The 15,465-nt window shown below is 36.5% G+C and overlaps 1 protein-coding gene across 2 annotated transcripts in view; it reads left to right on the forward strand.

Moving 5' to 3' along the window:
* The first annotated feature begins 12,064 nt into the window (after nucleotides 1-12,064).
* LOC124373207 (protein jagged-1b) overlaps nucleotides 12,065-15,465 on the forward strand; it is a 161,059-nt gene continuing 157,658 nt past the window's right edge. For both annotated transcript variants that reach the window (XM_046831609.1, XM_046831613.1), the window contains exon 1: nucleotides 12,065-12,226. In XM_046831609.1, coding sequence (XP_046687565.1) covers nucleotides 12,167-12,226 — 60 coding nt within the window. In that variant the 5' untranslated portion in view covers nucleotides 12,065-12,166. The remainder of the gene's footprint in view (nucleotides 12,227-15,465) is intronic.

The following is a 15,465-nucleotide window of genomic DNA, read 5'->3' on the forward strand; positions in this document are numbered from 1 at the left end:
AATAGGCCAACATATAGTTTTTAACACAACTTTAAGGTTGACTCTCTTTTTGGAATGACACAATTTAATTAATATCAGTTACATATATGTGTTAATATCAGTTACCTACACATGTGTGTGTAAGTTCATACATGAGTATCCCATATATAGTAAATTTACTACTGGGTAAGTTTACTGTATTACAACCATATCTTAATGGTTTTTATCTTATAACTGCTTTAAACACATTACAATTTGAGAAGGTTAGTTATTATTGTAAAGTATATTAATATTAACTTTACTTAGGTTAAAATCGACTGCAGAATCTACGAATTGAATCTTCTGCATTTGATATCTTTTTTGTTGGAGTAAATCGCCCAAAAAGTGAGTGGAGTCAGGTCTTTTGAACCTTTATGAGTGCTCAATAACGGGAGGGGACAGTAAACCCAACATTTTAATGGATTTAAAAATTTCGTATCTTTCACCATTTCCCGGAGTGATCAGCCCCTCAGATGTCACACCCCTGGCCAGACCGCGCATGTGTCGCTTCACCTTATCACCCACCTTCCGCCAGCTGCTGTGCCTGCCGCTGTCTCACCTTCAACCTCTAATCTCCTATCCCCACGTGCCGCACCCACGTTTCCCGCACACTTCCCGGAAACTCGAGAACTACCCTCAGCTCCTGTTGCCTGAGATGAACTGCGTGCCTACCAAAAAGCCTCAGAATACAGTGTTACGATGAATTATAAATTTTAGCCTGTATAAAGAGGTGTTTCTAAAGTTTTCTTAGTTCCAAATTTAAATTTACTGTGAAAGTAAATAGAGATAGAAGAGATTGAATTATTCTGTAACAACAGATTGATTGACATGATATCCGGAAAACGATCATTTGAACCACATGGTTTAATGTTATAACTTATTCATTCTTTTCATTTCATATACACTCACTGGAGAAAAGTGTACCATTAAGTACTTAATATTGAGCTTTTTATTAATATTGGCGGTATTTCGAAAAAGTACGGTATAGAAATTAAAAACGTTAAACGCTTAGCTATTTTAGCTATTTTAAAAACGAATTTTTAAAATAATGTATGCGTTATATTACGCATGGCCATAAAGGTACAAATATAAATGTTTGGATTAAGCTGATATTGGATTCTGGGGTTTATGACCGGAGAAAATCCAAAAAATCTCCCGGAACTTTTGTCATAAGGACGACAGTACACAAGATACACATGTTTCTATGAAATCTTAAAAGGAAATATGCCGCAATAATCAATCGTTAGTTAGACATAACCGACTGAGATTATCTGTAATAATGGCTTAAAATGTTTAAGTTAGTTCGTATTTTAATCATAGGAATATTTTTGGAACTTGGTTTATTTTGTGTTTATAACAGTTGTGCTTTATTAGTAGGTGTGTTCAAACTTACTAATATTTGAACATTAGAGGTCTCTTTGCGGCTTTGCTCGTTGCGGCTCCAGCTGCAGAATCGGCAGGAATCTTTACGTTCCTAAACATCGCTAAGATATGTGATAGTTATTACAATAAGTCGCCGTTTTTCAAACCCTAACTCTCCCCAATCTACCAGACCTGTAATCTCCGCGTCCGGTTCTCCGCGAGATCTCAGGAGTGGTTATGATAACGTGCAAACAATTCGTCTTGAGCGTATCTATAGACCTAATAATGGCCACTCTTGACAATTTCAACGTTTTACCAATTATGAGTGTGATAAAAAATTGTAATAAAAGTATCGAATTCCAGAATTTTCGTGGTTTGGCAAGGAAATTTTCAAATTACTTTCTTAGAGAGCACGTCAGAGTTAAAACGATCATGTAAACCCATTAAATGTTCTGTAGTGGCGGATATCTCTTAGTATGTACTCGTATATAGATTAGGCGATGTCAAGAACTGGGGGGAGAATCAAGAAGTCGCAGCACAGTATACTTTTGCCATGTGTTTGGTAGAGAAGGAATACATGATTTTTAAGAAATAAATTACTATCAAAATAATGGGGTTATTTAAATATGCTGAGTTCCAGATGTGGTACATGTGTACAGATTACTTAATCGTTTAACGAGGTGTCTGACTGACACTCCAGAAAAAAATTCACAAATCTCTGTGGCTGGTTGGCTAGTGCAGACATATTATGACCAGTATTCTTCAGTTCAGAAGTGAGTGTTTTGTTACAATGAAGTGCATATTTTAGAGATAGTTTGCATGGAGTTGACACAAATTAAGGTTGTTGTAATTCCTGGCTTAAGCGTGTTACAACGCTCTGGTAAGATTTGTTTATTTTAACAAATGCATGTTCTGTATACTGTTCATGAGGTGGATTGGGGCGGCCGGCTTGTGATCTTTTCCTAGATGTTGAAAATGAAAGGAAAAGCTACAAGGGTCCAGAGGCAGCTGGCGGAAAGAGAGCGATAAAGTGAGTCAACGGAAACAATAAAGCCGTTGTTCCAACAACATGTTTCAGATAAACTTTATCAAGAACTCCGTGCTAAAAGTCACCAGATTTCTCGCACATTGAGGAGTCTATGATACTGGTTTGATTTCTCTTTTGAAACAAATACAATCTCTATGACAGCTACATCGGTACTTTACTACATTCACAATGTATTACTCTTTACCCACCATGACATACCTTATCATTTTCGAGCAAAGCCTCCTGAACATCCAACGTCGGATAGAGCCGCCACCAGTAGAGCCGCGCGTGTCGAGGATACCATGCCACTCAGTGGCGGATGGCGGTCGGATCTATGATTTACAAGGATACTTCTCGATCCCTTGTTTCTTACAAAACGGCAGGAGACTTCTTCTCTTTGGCCGTGCGGTGCTGCACGATCACGGTACAGTCGCTGTAGGAGGCCGCCAGGCCGGGCACGCCACGCGGGGCAAGAGCGACCGTCTCGGGGCGCATACTTCTGACTAACAGACTTCATTAACCGCTGATCCTGCGATAGGATCCTTGGGGAGGACCTCTCTCTAAACCTCCCACTTTATGTCACTGAGGAGCACGAATTCTTGGGTCAATATCTTGACACAAGTAGCGTCATTTCTGGGAACTTACAACTGGTTCCTGACAATTTATAGGGGATAGTGTGATTTTACATCTAAATTGGTTTTAAAAAATCCCGGCACAGATCTAGATGAAAACTCATGGATGTTTAAGGACTTCTATTTTAAACAATTGATTGACATTCTTTAACTTCTATGTTTTACCACATTTTAAACACGAGAACGCACAGAACTGGATTTATCTAGAGAAACTAATTTTACGATTTGTTCCAACTTTTTTTTAAACAGGAAGTAATCTAATTCTACGAAAATTTTGAATGCTTTAAAAACAAAGTTAAAAAAATTATCGTTTTTGTGATTACTAATTTCTTACAAACTAAACATCCTTCCAGAGACAATTATTGATTTAATTGCCTTGTTTGTATTTATTACACTAATCCTATATTTATGGATTTTCCACTGAAAATAAAATAAATAAAGAAATAGAAAGCACTAGAAATAAAAAGTACGAGAGTATAGGTACGGTTTTGCATAATTATTGCCTGAGATTGGCGAAGCCTCTCCGCCAGTTAGCTGTTGATAACGAAGTTACATTCCTGTCCGTCTGTACGTACCTGTCGAGCAAGTTGACATAAGAGTGTTGAAATATTTTTTTAAATACGTAGGTGTTGAAAATGGTAAATATCCGATCCTTTGAGATAACCGATTTCTGTTGTGGAGGAAGTGAAAAACATGGAATAAATAAATTAGAAAGTAAACAGACTATAATGAAATATTTTTATGGTTAATCATATAACATGTTACATTAACTTATCAACACATGTGACACTTATTTATTTTGTTGGGTTGGTTTGTTTTATTCAAAGGTTGAATATTTTAGCTTAATCTGCAACTATTTTGTCTTCACAAAATCTAAACGGTATGGGATGGATCTTATGTGGCCTATGATTGTTGAAAGTTTTGAATAGCTCACTTTCTTATCTGTGTGTTAATACAAATTTATCGATCATAGACTAACTTTTTGAAAAATTTGTAACATAGCTCAGAATTTGATAATAGTGGCATGACATAAACTGATATGAACGTTTGCAGAAGCTTGGCCTGGAACCGTGCCCTTGGAACAGAGAATCTTTTGACACGTTTTTATGTATTTGAAAGGTTTTACAGACCCAAGCTAATTTGTTTTCTGTGTAGTAATGTAAAAAAGTCACCCAGCAGGGATCACTTCTGGCTGGTTTATACCTTCCAGTTGAACCCACCACTGGGCACAGCAAAAACCAAGTGTCACAAATATGGGCAACCTTATGTATGTCCTGGGCGGTACATTACTAACCGCAAATGTTGAGATTTTGGGGTTCATGAGCAATTCGATAGGTCTAGTCTACTGTGGGAGATGACTGTTGGAGTTGGTGGCGTTTGTTCCCTAACTAACACAGGTTCTTGCTAACCTCAGCAAGGCTATGCCACCCCCTGCCTGCTTTGACTGGAGAGGCTGGTTCAAAGCTGGCCTCCCCTTTTTCCGGGGAGACATGACTTTGAGATGTAGTGCCATACTTCTTCCTCATGGATCTCGATAGGAGGCGGACCTTACCCATCCTGCATATCCTATTACTCCGGAAACAGCGCAAAGGTTCTTACATAACGAAGTGCAATTTATAAGCTTCTTGTCCTAAAAACACAAAACATTTAAAAAATATGTCAAGGAAATGTTATTAAATATATGAATAACGTTTTAAGAGCACAACCAATTATTTATATTAGTTACTACGAAGTTGAATCTACTGAACTTTTAGAGGAGTCTCTCCCACCAGTTGACAATTATATCAAACTCGCATTTCTACCTTTGTGGGTATGTGTTCATCTGTACCCAAGACAGCTGTCGAGTGGGATAACTTAGAGGGTTGAAATTTCGTATGAAATTCCACCAGTACTATCATGATGTAGGAATTCAAAATGGTGTAATGTAAAATGGAGGAATTGGAAGTCCTCATTTGTCCAGGATGTTGGACGAACGCGAAGCCTCTGACGTTGAACGTCTTACGTGTATTTAACGTTGTGTGTTATAGCATTACATGAGTATTAACTTAGGTGTAGGTGTAATACAAAGTATGCAGTTAAGTCATGTTAAATGAAAATTGCGGGTTATGAATATTCAAATCTCTCTGAATAATCCCTAGTGATGATGAAAAGTTTCCATGTTGTAAGATTTCTATGATTTTTTAATATAGTATTAGCAATAATAAAATTAATTTTTATTAACATATCTAAAAGCTATTGTATTTGTTTGGTTGATTATTAACCTAAGATCAACGGTTTCAGTGGTTTACATCGTCAGCTTGTCTCCATAAGATTTGACATGACAAATGACAGTAGTGAGATGTTGAGTAATCTGTTGGGTCGACATGTTCACTGCTCTATTATTCCACATGTAACTGGTAATGTAGAATGTAAGAACATTGCTTGTCAAGCTGTGACTGTACTCAGTACTCCCTCGGTTTCCACCGTGTTCTGGGAACAATCTCGTCTCTCAGCCCACCTGTTCACAGCCGAGCCGAGTTAACATGCCTGAGAGGTCCGCGGGAGCATACTTTCACGCCTACGACAACATAGCGGCTAATCCCCGGCCCGGTTTGGAAGTGGAAGTGTAAGACACGACATGTGTTCTGAGGACGTGAAGTGTGAGCGTACCTCGAGCACGTCCTCCGTATTATACTGCGATAACGCCAATTCAGGAGTCACATTGGCCGATAACACAGCTATTGTATTTAATTAAATATCAGCTCTACCCTGATTGACATGTATCGGTCTTGATCAGTGCGGTCCGGCAAGAAACTGCTTCTTGCGCTGCGTTCCACAGCATCTCCTTTCTGTATTGTTGCACATTCAGAGTGAATTTAGATTCTTTTAGTTCTTAGTAGAAGAGTATAACCGATTCACAAGATGCTCGGGATATAGAATTCATAGTATATTCAGACAGATCGCACATTGATTAAAATGATCATATAAGGCTATCAGGATAGTGAATTACTTTTCCAATCTATACTCATTTTTTATCGTTAAAATGTGTCAAAAACAAGTAGGATCCAATCATCGCTGCAAAAATTATTTAATTGTTCCGTCGGTTTAGTTCTAATAGTGAAAATACAAGTATCAAATAATTTTTCACGCAATGAGTTTACCGTCACTAATTATGAAATCATATTGCCTTTCTATAAACTTTATTTGAGTCTTGACAACATTTCACTGGTACAGATTTTATAAAATACTACGCAGTGTAGTGTATATACAACGTAATTCAATAATGCAAGAATTTTAACACAATCGATGCTAACAATATTATGGAGTAATATATTCATCTGCAACCTACGTGGTTGCTGTTTGAAGTTATGTATGTTATGGATGCAACTTTAGCCTGCCAGGATCTTGGTTTGATACAAGAGAGCCGGGCTACCTGAAAGACAGAACCAGGGCCAGACTACTGTACAGGCCGGAGTGCTGACATGTGACATCACAAGACCCGTCCGACGGCTCCGCTTCATGCAATGTTAATAAGCGCGCTTTGACCTCCTAGCCGTTAATCAATATATAGTCTTTATTTTGCAATTGAAGATAACTAAGTATCATACTTGATAGAGAAAATTTTTAATTTTAAAAAGTGGTTTCTGCGTTAAATATTTATACAAGTGGCATACATACTTTGTAATCCTTATTCAATAAAAGAGTTTGTAACATACAAGTTAACACAGATGATTCGGTACGGTTAATCAGCTGTGATAACTTACATGAGGACTAAACAGGCGACCGGATGGATTGTGTTTATTGAGGGGGGGGGGGTAGCACTCCGGCCTGTATTTTCGTCTGCCCGTGACAGAACCCAACATTTTAAACTTAAAACATCAAATAACGGAATCATCTGTACACTCAAATCAAACCTACTACTGATCACGCTAGGCATTCCTCAAGGGTCGCACTTAGATCTTGTATTGTTTATAACTTTCTTAATATTGTCCCAAATAATAAAAACCTCAAACTATGATAAACCCAATATTCTCCCTTATGGCGGCGATACTATTGAACGATAAAGGCGTGTATAAGCGGTGAATATGGGACCCGTCACGCGGGAGGCCCGGGACAGAGGTCCATATATAGTGTCGTAATAACTCTCATTCTGAGTACACTAATGTGTGAAGTTATAAGGATATAAGCGGAGCATAAAAGGTAGATCTTTAATTTTAGAGTTAAAAAACAGGAGGATGAGTAGGAGTCATAATTCGGAAGTTAAATACTTTGAAATGGATGTCAAAGATTGTTAAACTCAGATATTTTATAACTACTCAAATATGTCAATATGGCGAACTTAGAGGACTGCTGAGGAGAATCCAAAACCATTATTCACCTGCATTGTATTTCTCATGTGCCGGGATGCTCATACTTGGTTCTCGATTCTAGGATTGTGTTTATCCAGTTTGCAAATATAGTATATAATTTGCGGCCTTTGCCATCTGTGTCAACCAACTTTAAAATTTGTAGTTACAGCTTAGAGAGATGGAATTTTCTTTTAAATAAAACAATAAGACCATTACACAGAGTTCCTGGTACTAGGTGTAGTTTGAAACTTGAAGCAGAAGTTTCTATTTACCATTGTGACTTCACTCAGACAATCAGATGCTAAAGGCCTAACACATACTGTCTATTGGATAACATTATTTTGGCTGTTATTTGGGCATGAAACTAATTTTACAAATTTAATTCGGCAATCTCATAACAATATACTTGAAATTTAAAAAGCCAACGTTCGAAATTTAAAAAATAGGAAATAATATATAAAGCGACATGTGGTCTATTTATTTATAGTGTACCAAAGACATCTAGACAGCTTCAGGATGTCCAGCAGAGGTTGAAATAATTAGGGAAAAAATAAGTGATTCTCGAGAAAAATGTTGAAAACATTTTAAGAGTCTGCTAAAAAGATTGTATGACGAATATTTTAGTCTTATCGTCAGAAACTTAATAGAACAGATTGACTGCCGTTATAACACATCTAAATCTACTATACAATTCAATAAAATGAAATAAGAAAACCACAAGATAAAACGCAATCAACAATCTAACAGTCTGGTTGTAATAAGAGCAATTGCACAGAAAATAAAGTTTGGGATAACTGTTACCAAAATCCATACTTTTACGTCATTGACAAATTAAAAAATAAAAACTTCCCATTAAAACTGTTTATTACAAAACATGTTCATGATTGTCTTATTATCTTAGTGACTAAACTTTGACTTAAACTAGTTTAATTAGTCACCAGCTAGTTTAACTCTTTACTTTGCAGTATACAGTAAATGAGTCACGCTAATGGTGGTAAACATGGTCAGGATGATGTATATAAATGGATACATGTCATGTGAAGCAATTTATTTATTTATAGTTTGCATGCTTTAATACAGGTTAAGACCCAATTACATTAAAGCAGTTAACAATTGTACACAATATAGTTCATTCGTGGGTTTGCAAGATCCATTTTCAGTACTTAAAATAATCACTGGATATCAAGTAATATATAACAAATAAGTATAAATGACAGCAACAGCACAATAATCATTAGAGAAACATAACAAAAATTTGTACTAAAATGCAACGACTAAGTAATTTTGTAAACACACGCAACGAAAAACATAATATATAATATAAAGACTTTACCTAACAAATATATAAATATAATTAATAACAGAAACAGCACAATAATCATTTTAAGAATATAACAAAAATATATATTTAAAAAAATGCAACAACTAAGTATTTATATAACACATGCAACAGTACAAATAATTTAAGTAACAACATACAACAAAAATGTAAATAGATGGAACGCTTATTGTAAGATAAATTACAGTTAAATACTTGTGTCAAAATATTAGGCATACATTGTATTAATAATTTAAAAGTCAATATAAATAAGGTTTATCTTTTAATATCATTAGGCAATTCTTCTTAAAAACATATTTTTATTCTGCTAATATATCAAGATTATGTCCTTCCGAAAGTATTAAATTGTGAGATCTCATCATCCGTGGCAGAGGCGAGTACGCGTGCGATACTATCCGTACATGTGGCAGATCAAACATAATTTTACTCCTACTATTGAAGCGCGGAACCCTAAACCTAAAGAGCTTCCCTACTAGCCACGTCGTCCACCCGCCCTTGCACTAAGCCATGCAGAAACGCTTGCTCCATCACTGCTCTCATCAGACCTAGACCCTCAAATTCAAAAAGACTTAATAACTCCTCGTAATTAATTAAATAAGTATAAATATTAAAATATTTAAAGTAAAGATATCTTAACACTCTCTTTTGTACTTTTTCTATGGCATCTTTGTGGACGGCATAAGCAGGGTTCCAAACTATACAAGCAGTCTCTAGTCGTGACCTGACGAGTGTCTTATATAGTGTAATAAATGTTACACTATTTCGAAAATTTACTCCTTGTCTGATTATAAACCCTACCATCCGACTGGCGGAAGAAATACAATTAGTAATATAGTCATTAAAAGACAAACTGCAATCAACAATGATTCCCAAATCTTTCACTGAATCAACCCTAGACAAAAGTGTTCCATTTAAATAATAATTGTTGTTAATAATAGTCTTTGATCTGCTAAATGACATTACATGACATTTAGAAATATTAAATTGCATATTATTCTCCACCCCCCATAAAAATTCCTTCTGCAAATCATCGGCGTCAGATTGATTGGATATATACTTGAACAGTTTTAAATCGTCAGCAAAAAGTATAGGGTTGGCTGATACCACACGGTCACTTAAATCATTTATCATAATCGTAAACAAACAAAGGTCCGAAGTTTGAGCCTTGAGGTACTCCAGATTGAACCGTAAAGGTAGCAGATAAATTATTTTTATAGGAAATATACTGGAATAGAATAGATTAGAAATTCATTCCTCGTAAAGCAATACGAGTTGACACAAATTTTTATATTCTAGATGAGAAATATCTCAGCCCCAAAGATAGCCTAATTATTAAAGATTACATAAATAGGTAACTTATAGCTTTTACAAAACAATATATAGTAAAATGTAAACAAGTACTATACTAAAGGTTATGACATTTCTCCAAAACCTTACTTCAGAAAATAAATAAAAAGGGTTAAATTATATTTGTTGTTTATTTATTGAGCTGTTCTACACATCTTATATGCATTTTAAATAAAACATGTTATTACTTTTCTAAATAATATAATTATTTTTTATTATTAGTTCACACTGTAACTAAAACTGGCATGGCCATTTTTAAACCAATTTTAAACTCAGGGAATAGAGCTCCAGAGACAACAGCACTACTTCTCTGCAACTTCCATTCTCGTCTTATGATAAACGATTCTAAGTGAAATTGGCATGACATTCTATGGAACAAAAGCTAACAAGAAGTCCTATTGTTATGCAGTGCCTTCGGAGACGTTGCAACATAGTCCCGTGGTTAGCTCAGATTTTCACACGGTGCCTCTCGACGTCTCAATACGTGACCTAAAGAAAAAATAATATTTCCATTCTACAGAGCGAATAACAAACTTGGATTACCTTCGAACCTGTAATATTTCGCCTTTGAATGCATTTTGGCGATACTCTGTCCACTATTCTTTCAGATCTATATATTGTGTGGAATAAGAGTTTCACGGATGATCCTTATGGCAAGGTTAAATTTGTCTACTTTTAGAAAGTGATTGTCAAGAACGACAATCCCCCCAGCAGCGATGGTATGAATCATATTGTCTATTGTGGAGGAGAATTAATGGTAATATTATTTCGAGATGGAAACAAACATTCTCTCCTACACAACTCAACATAACACAACAAAAACCCACAGGGCGGATCAGCCCGGTACGTCTTTACAGTTTGTTGAGTCTATGATAGTCATTTTACAGGCCGATAATGAACGGTTGTAAGCGGAAAAGGCTTAAAGCCATTTCAGTATTTGTATTCAACTACCCTGGAATCTAATCCAATAAAATATTGATTAGGGGATTGCAGTCTTAGCCATAGCTTCGGTAAAGGTACTTTTATAAGCATCCCTACCTGAACGCAAAGATGTTCCTAAGTAACCCCAATACAGTAATGGTAACCGCTATTGGAAGGATACTCCATCCGTCAGTGATGTCATCGGATACCTTTATTTAGACAGCATTTGAATTAGGCATTTTAGTAACAGGCCAATACAATAAACATAGTAATGTTATCAAGATCCAAAAACTCTTGGTGGTATCACTATTTTATATGATTAACATGAATTTCAAGGTGGGGCCATCTATTTTTGGTTGGTATAATATTTATTTTACTTCGAAATTTAGCCATTAAATTAGGATATCTTTCCTTAAGAAAACTGAAAAAACTTGTATCGTCTATATGGGAATTACAGAGATTTAAAGTTAGGAATTTAGGAAATTTTGTAGCCAGGATCGAATTAAAACTGTTGAAGATCACATTATACGAACCGATAACGAATTTATATCCATATGGTCAATTATTTTTCTTGACGTCAAAACGAATGTTAAAGGTACAATAAGTAATTTGTTGTCAACAGTAACATTAACAATTATGAATAGATAAATACAGTTCAGCTAATTTTCTTCAGACGGTAGTATAAAGAATAAAGGGTAGTATTTCTGGTGTCCAGACTGGCAGGTTTAACAAACCTGAGTTCCACAGGTGGCGTGCAAGAGCATAAAAAAATATTCTCCAATTTATCGCTGACTAACCTTGTTATGCTGAAAGTCATAGGCCAAACAAGAAGCAAGCATCTACCAGTCGGAGATCCAAGCTTTTTCCTCATTTATTCAGCCGGCCGCTAATTTGCGCCGGGTTTGCTTTTTATGCGAGCATCACTCGTTATTACACAACGATAAATGAATCTAAAGACCGTGAGGTGAGGTGCACAAAGTTTTCTGGAGAAAGACAACAATTAGCCGAGGGAGGCGTGTGATTGGCCGCGGTCGCGCATGCGCAGTAGATCCTCCCCTCCATCGCGCAAGCCCGCGGCGCTTCAGTCCGTCAGTCGCTCTCGTAGGAGACGTTACGCGCGCGCGGATATGCTAATGCTCTAGTTCATTGATTGATCACGTGAGTGTGGTGCTGTGTCCATGCAGGGATTACCATGCTCTGCAGAAGGAATCATGCGGCCCTGCTACTCCTGCCGCTCCTGTATTTCCTACAGGTAAAGTGTCCTGGAATCTCTTGGTGATTTGCCGCAAGCCATGCCGGGATCACCCCAGTGTGCTTGATAATACAGTATTTATAATACAGAATCGATATAGTCAAAGATATTTAGCTGAAACTAGTTTAACCCTATTAGTCAAGTAATCTAGTAGTCCAATGTACATTACTGCGTAAACAAACTAAATATGTAGTAGCATGTGTTAAAACAACATTTCTATTACCAAAGGGTATTTCACGCGATTTGATCAATTTATTCATTAAATGCCAGGTAATTGTGACTGAATGAGCGTTGGGAATGTTTTCTCACTTCTACTATTAACTAGATTAACATGTTGAAATTTTGAAAATTTTAATTACTATTCTTGATAGGTAACACCGTTGTGATTTTAGGAAAGAATTTACCTCATTTCAACCAATAATCTGGTAACAAAGTGCAAATAATTATTACCAAATTGTCAGAGTTTATTATTTTTATACCTATTTTGTTATGTTTATTTGACATAATAAAATTTAAACTAGCGATTTTGCTTGGAATATGAAATATTTAATTAGAGAAGAGGGGTTTAGCTGTAATGTCGCGTCGCATCATAACAAATTTTACTTGTATTTTTTAACGAGAGATCTTCTTTATTCTTTTGAACTTTACCCTGCCGCAAACGAAAAATAGAGATTTGCTCAAGGATTCTTACAAGCATCGTAAGTCAGTACAGTATGAAGTGGACTATATTGATAAAAAGTGTTTCTTTCGTGGAAGGAGATGAGCTTTCCATATAGAATTCAAAGTCAGTTGTCTTAGACCTTTTGCCACCGGCTCTCCTAAACTTACTAATTATAATTCCTCAGTATTGAAATACGACAATTTAACGATAAACTTCACGTGGTCTTCACCTAAACTCTCATCCGGTCGCGCTGTAGCGTCGCGCCTGCGCCTACTTTACCGATCTGTCACCGCTATCACTACGCTACAGAGTCGGTTGTGGCGTGTCAATGGTTATCAAAAGCATATCTACTCTGCGAGACCGTTGCAAACCGTCAAACGCCGCAAGACGAAATTCGTCGCTCAATACGACTCTTGAGATAAGAGTAAACAGGTTTGCGCAAATATTATCGCTTATTTGACAAGCTGTTTTCAGTTATAGTAACTGAATGTCTGCTCTGAGACGTGATATAGATTACATTCTGAAACCCCTTTTTTCGGACGTTTTCAATTAACCTTTGTAGATTGTAACAAAGACTTTACTGTTAGCACCTCATAAACAAATCCAACCATAAAGAAATAAGGGATCATACATAAGGTATGTGTTCGTTTGTATTGCAGAATTGTTGTTAATCGTAGACTACGAGTATGTGGGACGTAATTGTCATCAAACATTACATGAACAATATTCAAATAGCTCCATGAAGGCCGTGTAAGGTACTCGAAGCTAAAATCTCTATACATGGAAACAGCCGTGTTCCAAAATGATGCTTTTTGAGACACGAACGTATTTTTTTCATGGATCTAATGAAATATGGACGTATTACATGTGCCTTATTAATGTAGCTTATTGTACGAGAACCTTAGTTATACTGCACGCGTATTTGATTTGGGTATGACACAAGGATTGTTATTGTTTTGTACCGTGCAGTCGACATTGTGTTGTAACATGCATGGAAGCGGTTCCAAACATTTATTAGTGAGAATTGATTTGTTTCAGTCTGTTGAATTGATTAATTTAATCTTTTAAGACTGTTGCATAACTATATCCAGTATATAGGCTAACGATAAATTAGTAAATTTAAAACAAATGTTTTAGAGAGTTTTCAAATCAAACTGCGTCTATTAAAATGAAATTCGTTCTGTTTGAGATTCTCCGTTTACTGCAAGTTTTAGGAGTGCGTGTAGTTCATTGTTACCGGAATGTAGGTAGACCTATTGCTTATGTTCCGACTGTAGTGCCACCAAACAATTGAACGCATCCAACAATTCTTGTCATTAAAACCCATGTATTGTTTACAAAATAAGGAAATAGCATACAATCTGTAATAAGCCTCTAAAGGAATTGATAAGTCAACAAAACACTAGAAAGACACTATAAAACTAAATAAGAAACTGTTTAGTAAAATTATATAACATTCAGGCTTTTAATAAAATTATTATTTGGTACTGACTTATATCTATTTTAGTTTAACTTTTAGCCACATATTGTCGATGTCGATATAAAACGGCATACTTTGTTATACAGCTGTGGTAACGAATATCAGCGTCTAGCTTACAAATCAGGCCGGTATCAACAATATGTGTCATAAAATACACAACTGCTCGCCCGACAAGGAAAGGTCGTGGTTGCGAGACGCCAAGAAAAATAGTTGACAATAGATTCAAAGCGCGCTCGTTACGTTAGACATCAATAGAAGATATAAATGCTGCTCCGCGTGTTTTTGCAGCGACACCGCGCTCCACGGTGGCGCTCACTGCGCGGGCTGTTTCTCCCGTACCAGTTTTTCGCCCGTTCCATTACCGGTCCCAGATCACGTCCCGTGTAATTATACAGAGGTTTATCACTGGAATGCCTGAGCGTTTCCATTAATTATCAATGTTTCGACGGTTTTAATTAACAATATCAGATTATCCCGATGATGTTTGGGTGGTGACTGGCTACATACAGCGCGTCCGGTGATTCTAGCCCGTGTTCCTCGCTGTGCGTTCATTTACCTTATTAAAATGAAAACCGTGTTATTTGTACCCTGCTTGTGTCCTAATTAATTAACAATATCAGATTATCCCGATGATGTTTGGGTGGTGACTGGCTACATACAGCGCGTCCGGTGATTCTAGCCCGTGTTCCTCGCTGTGCGTTCATTTACCTTATTAAAATGAAAACCGTGTTTTTTGTACCCTGCTTGTGTCCTAATTAATTAACAATATCAGATTATCCCGATGATGTTTGGGTGGTGACTGGCTACATACAGCGCGTCCGGTGATTCTAGCCCGTGTTCCTCGCTGTGCGTTCATTTACCTTATTAAAATGAAAACCGTGTTTTTTTGTACCCTGCTTGTGTCCTAATTAATTAACAATATCAGATTATCCCGATGATGTTTGGGTGGGGACTGGCTACATACAGCGCGTCCGGTGATTCTAGCCCCGTGTTCCTCGCTGTGCGTTCATTTACCTTATTAAAATGAAAACCGTGTTATTTGTACCCTGCTTGTGTCCTAATTAATTAACAATATCAGATTATCCCGATGATGTTTGG

This window comes from Homalodisca vitripennis, chromosome 1, assembly GCF_021130785.1.
Source record: "Homalodisca vitripennis isolate AUS2020 chromosome 1, UT_GWSS_2.1, whole genome shotgun sequence".
NCBI classification, from domain to species: Eukaryota; Metazoa; Arthropoda; class Insecta; order Hemiptera; family Cicadellidae; genus Homalodisca; species Homalodisca vitripennis.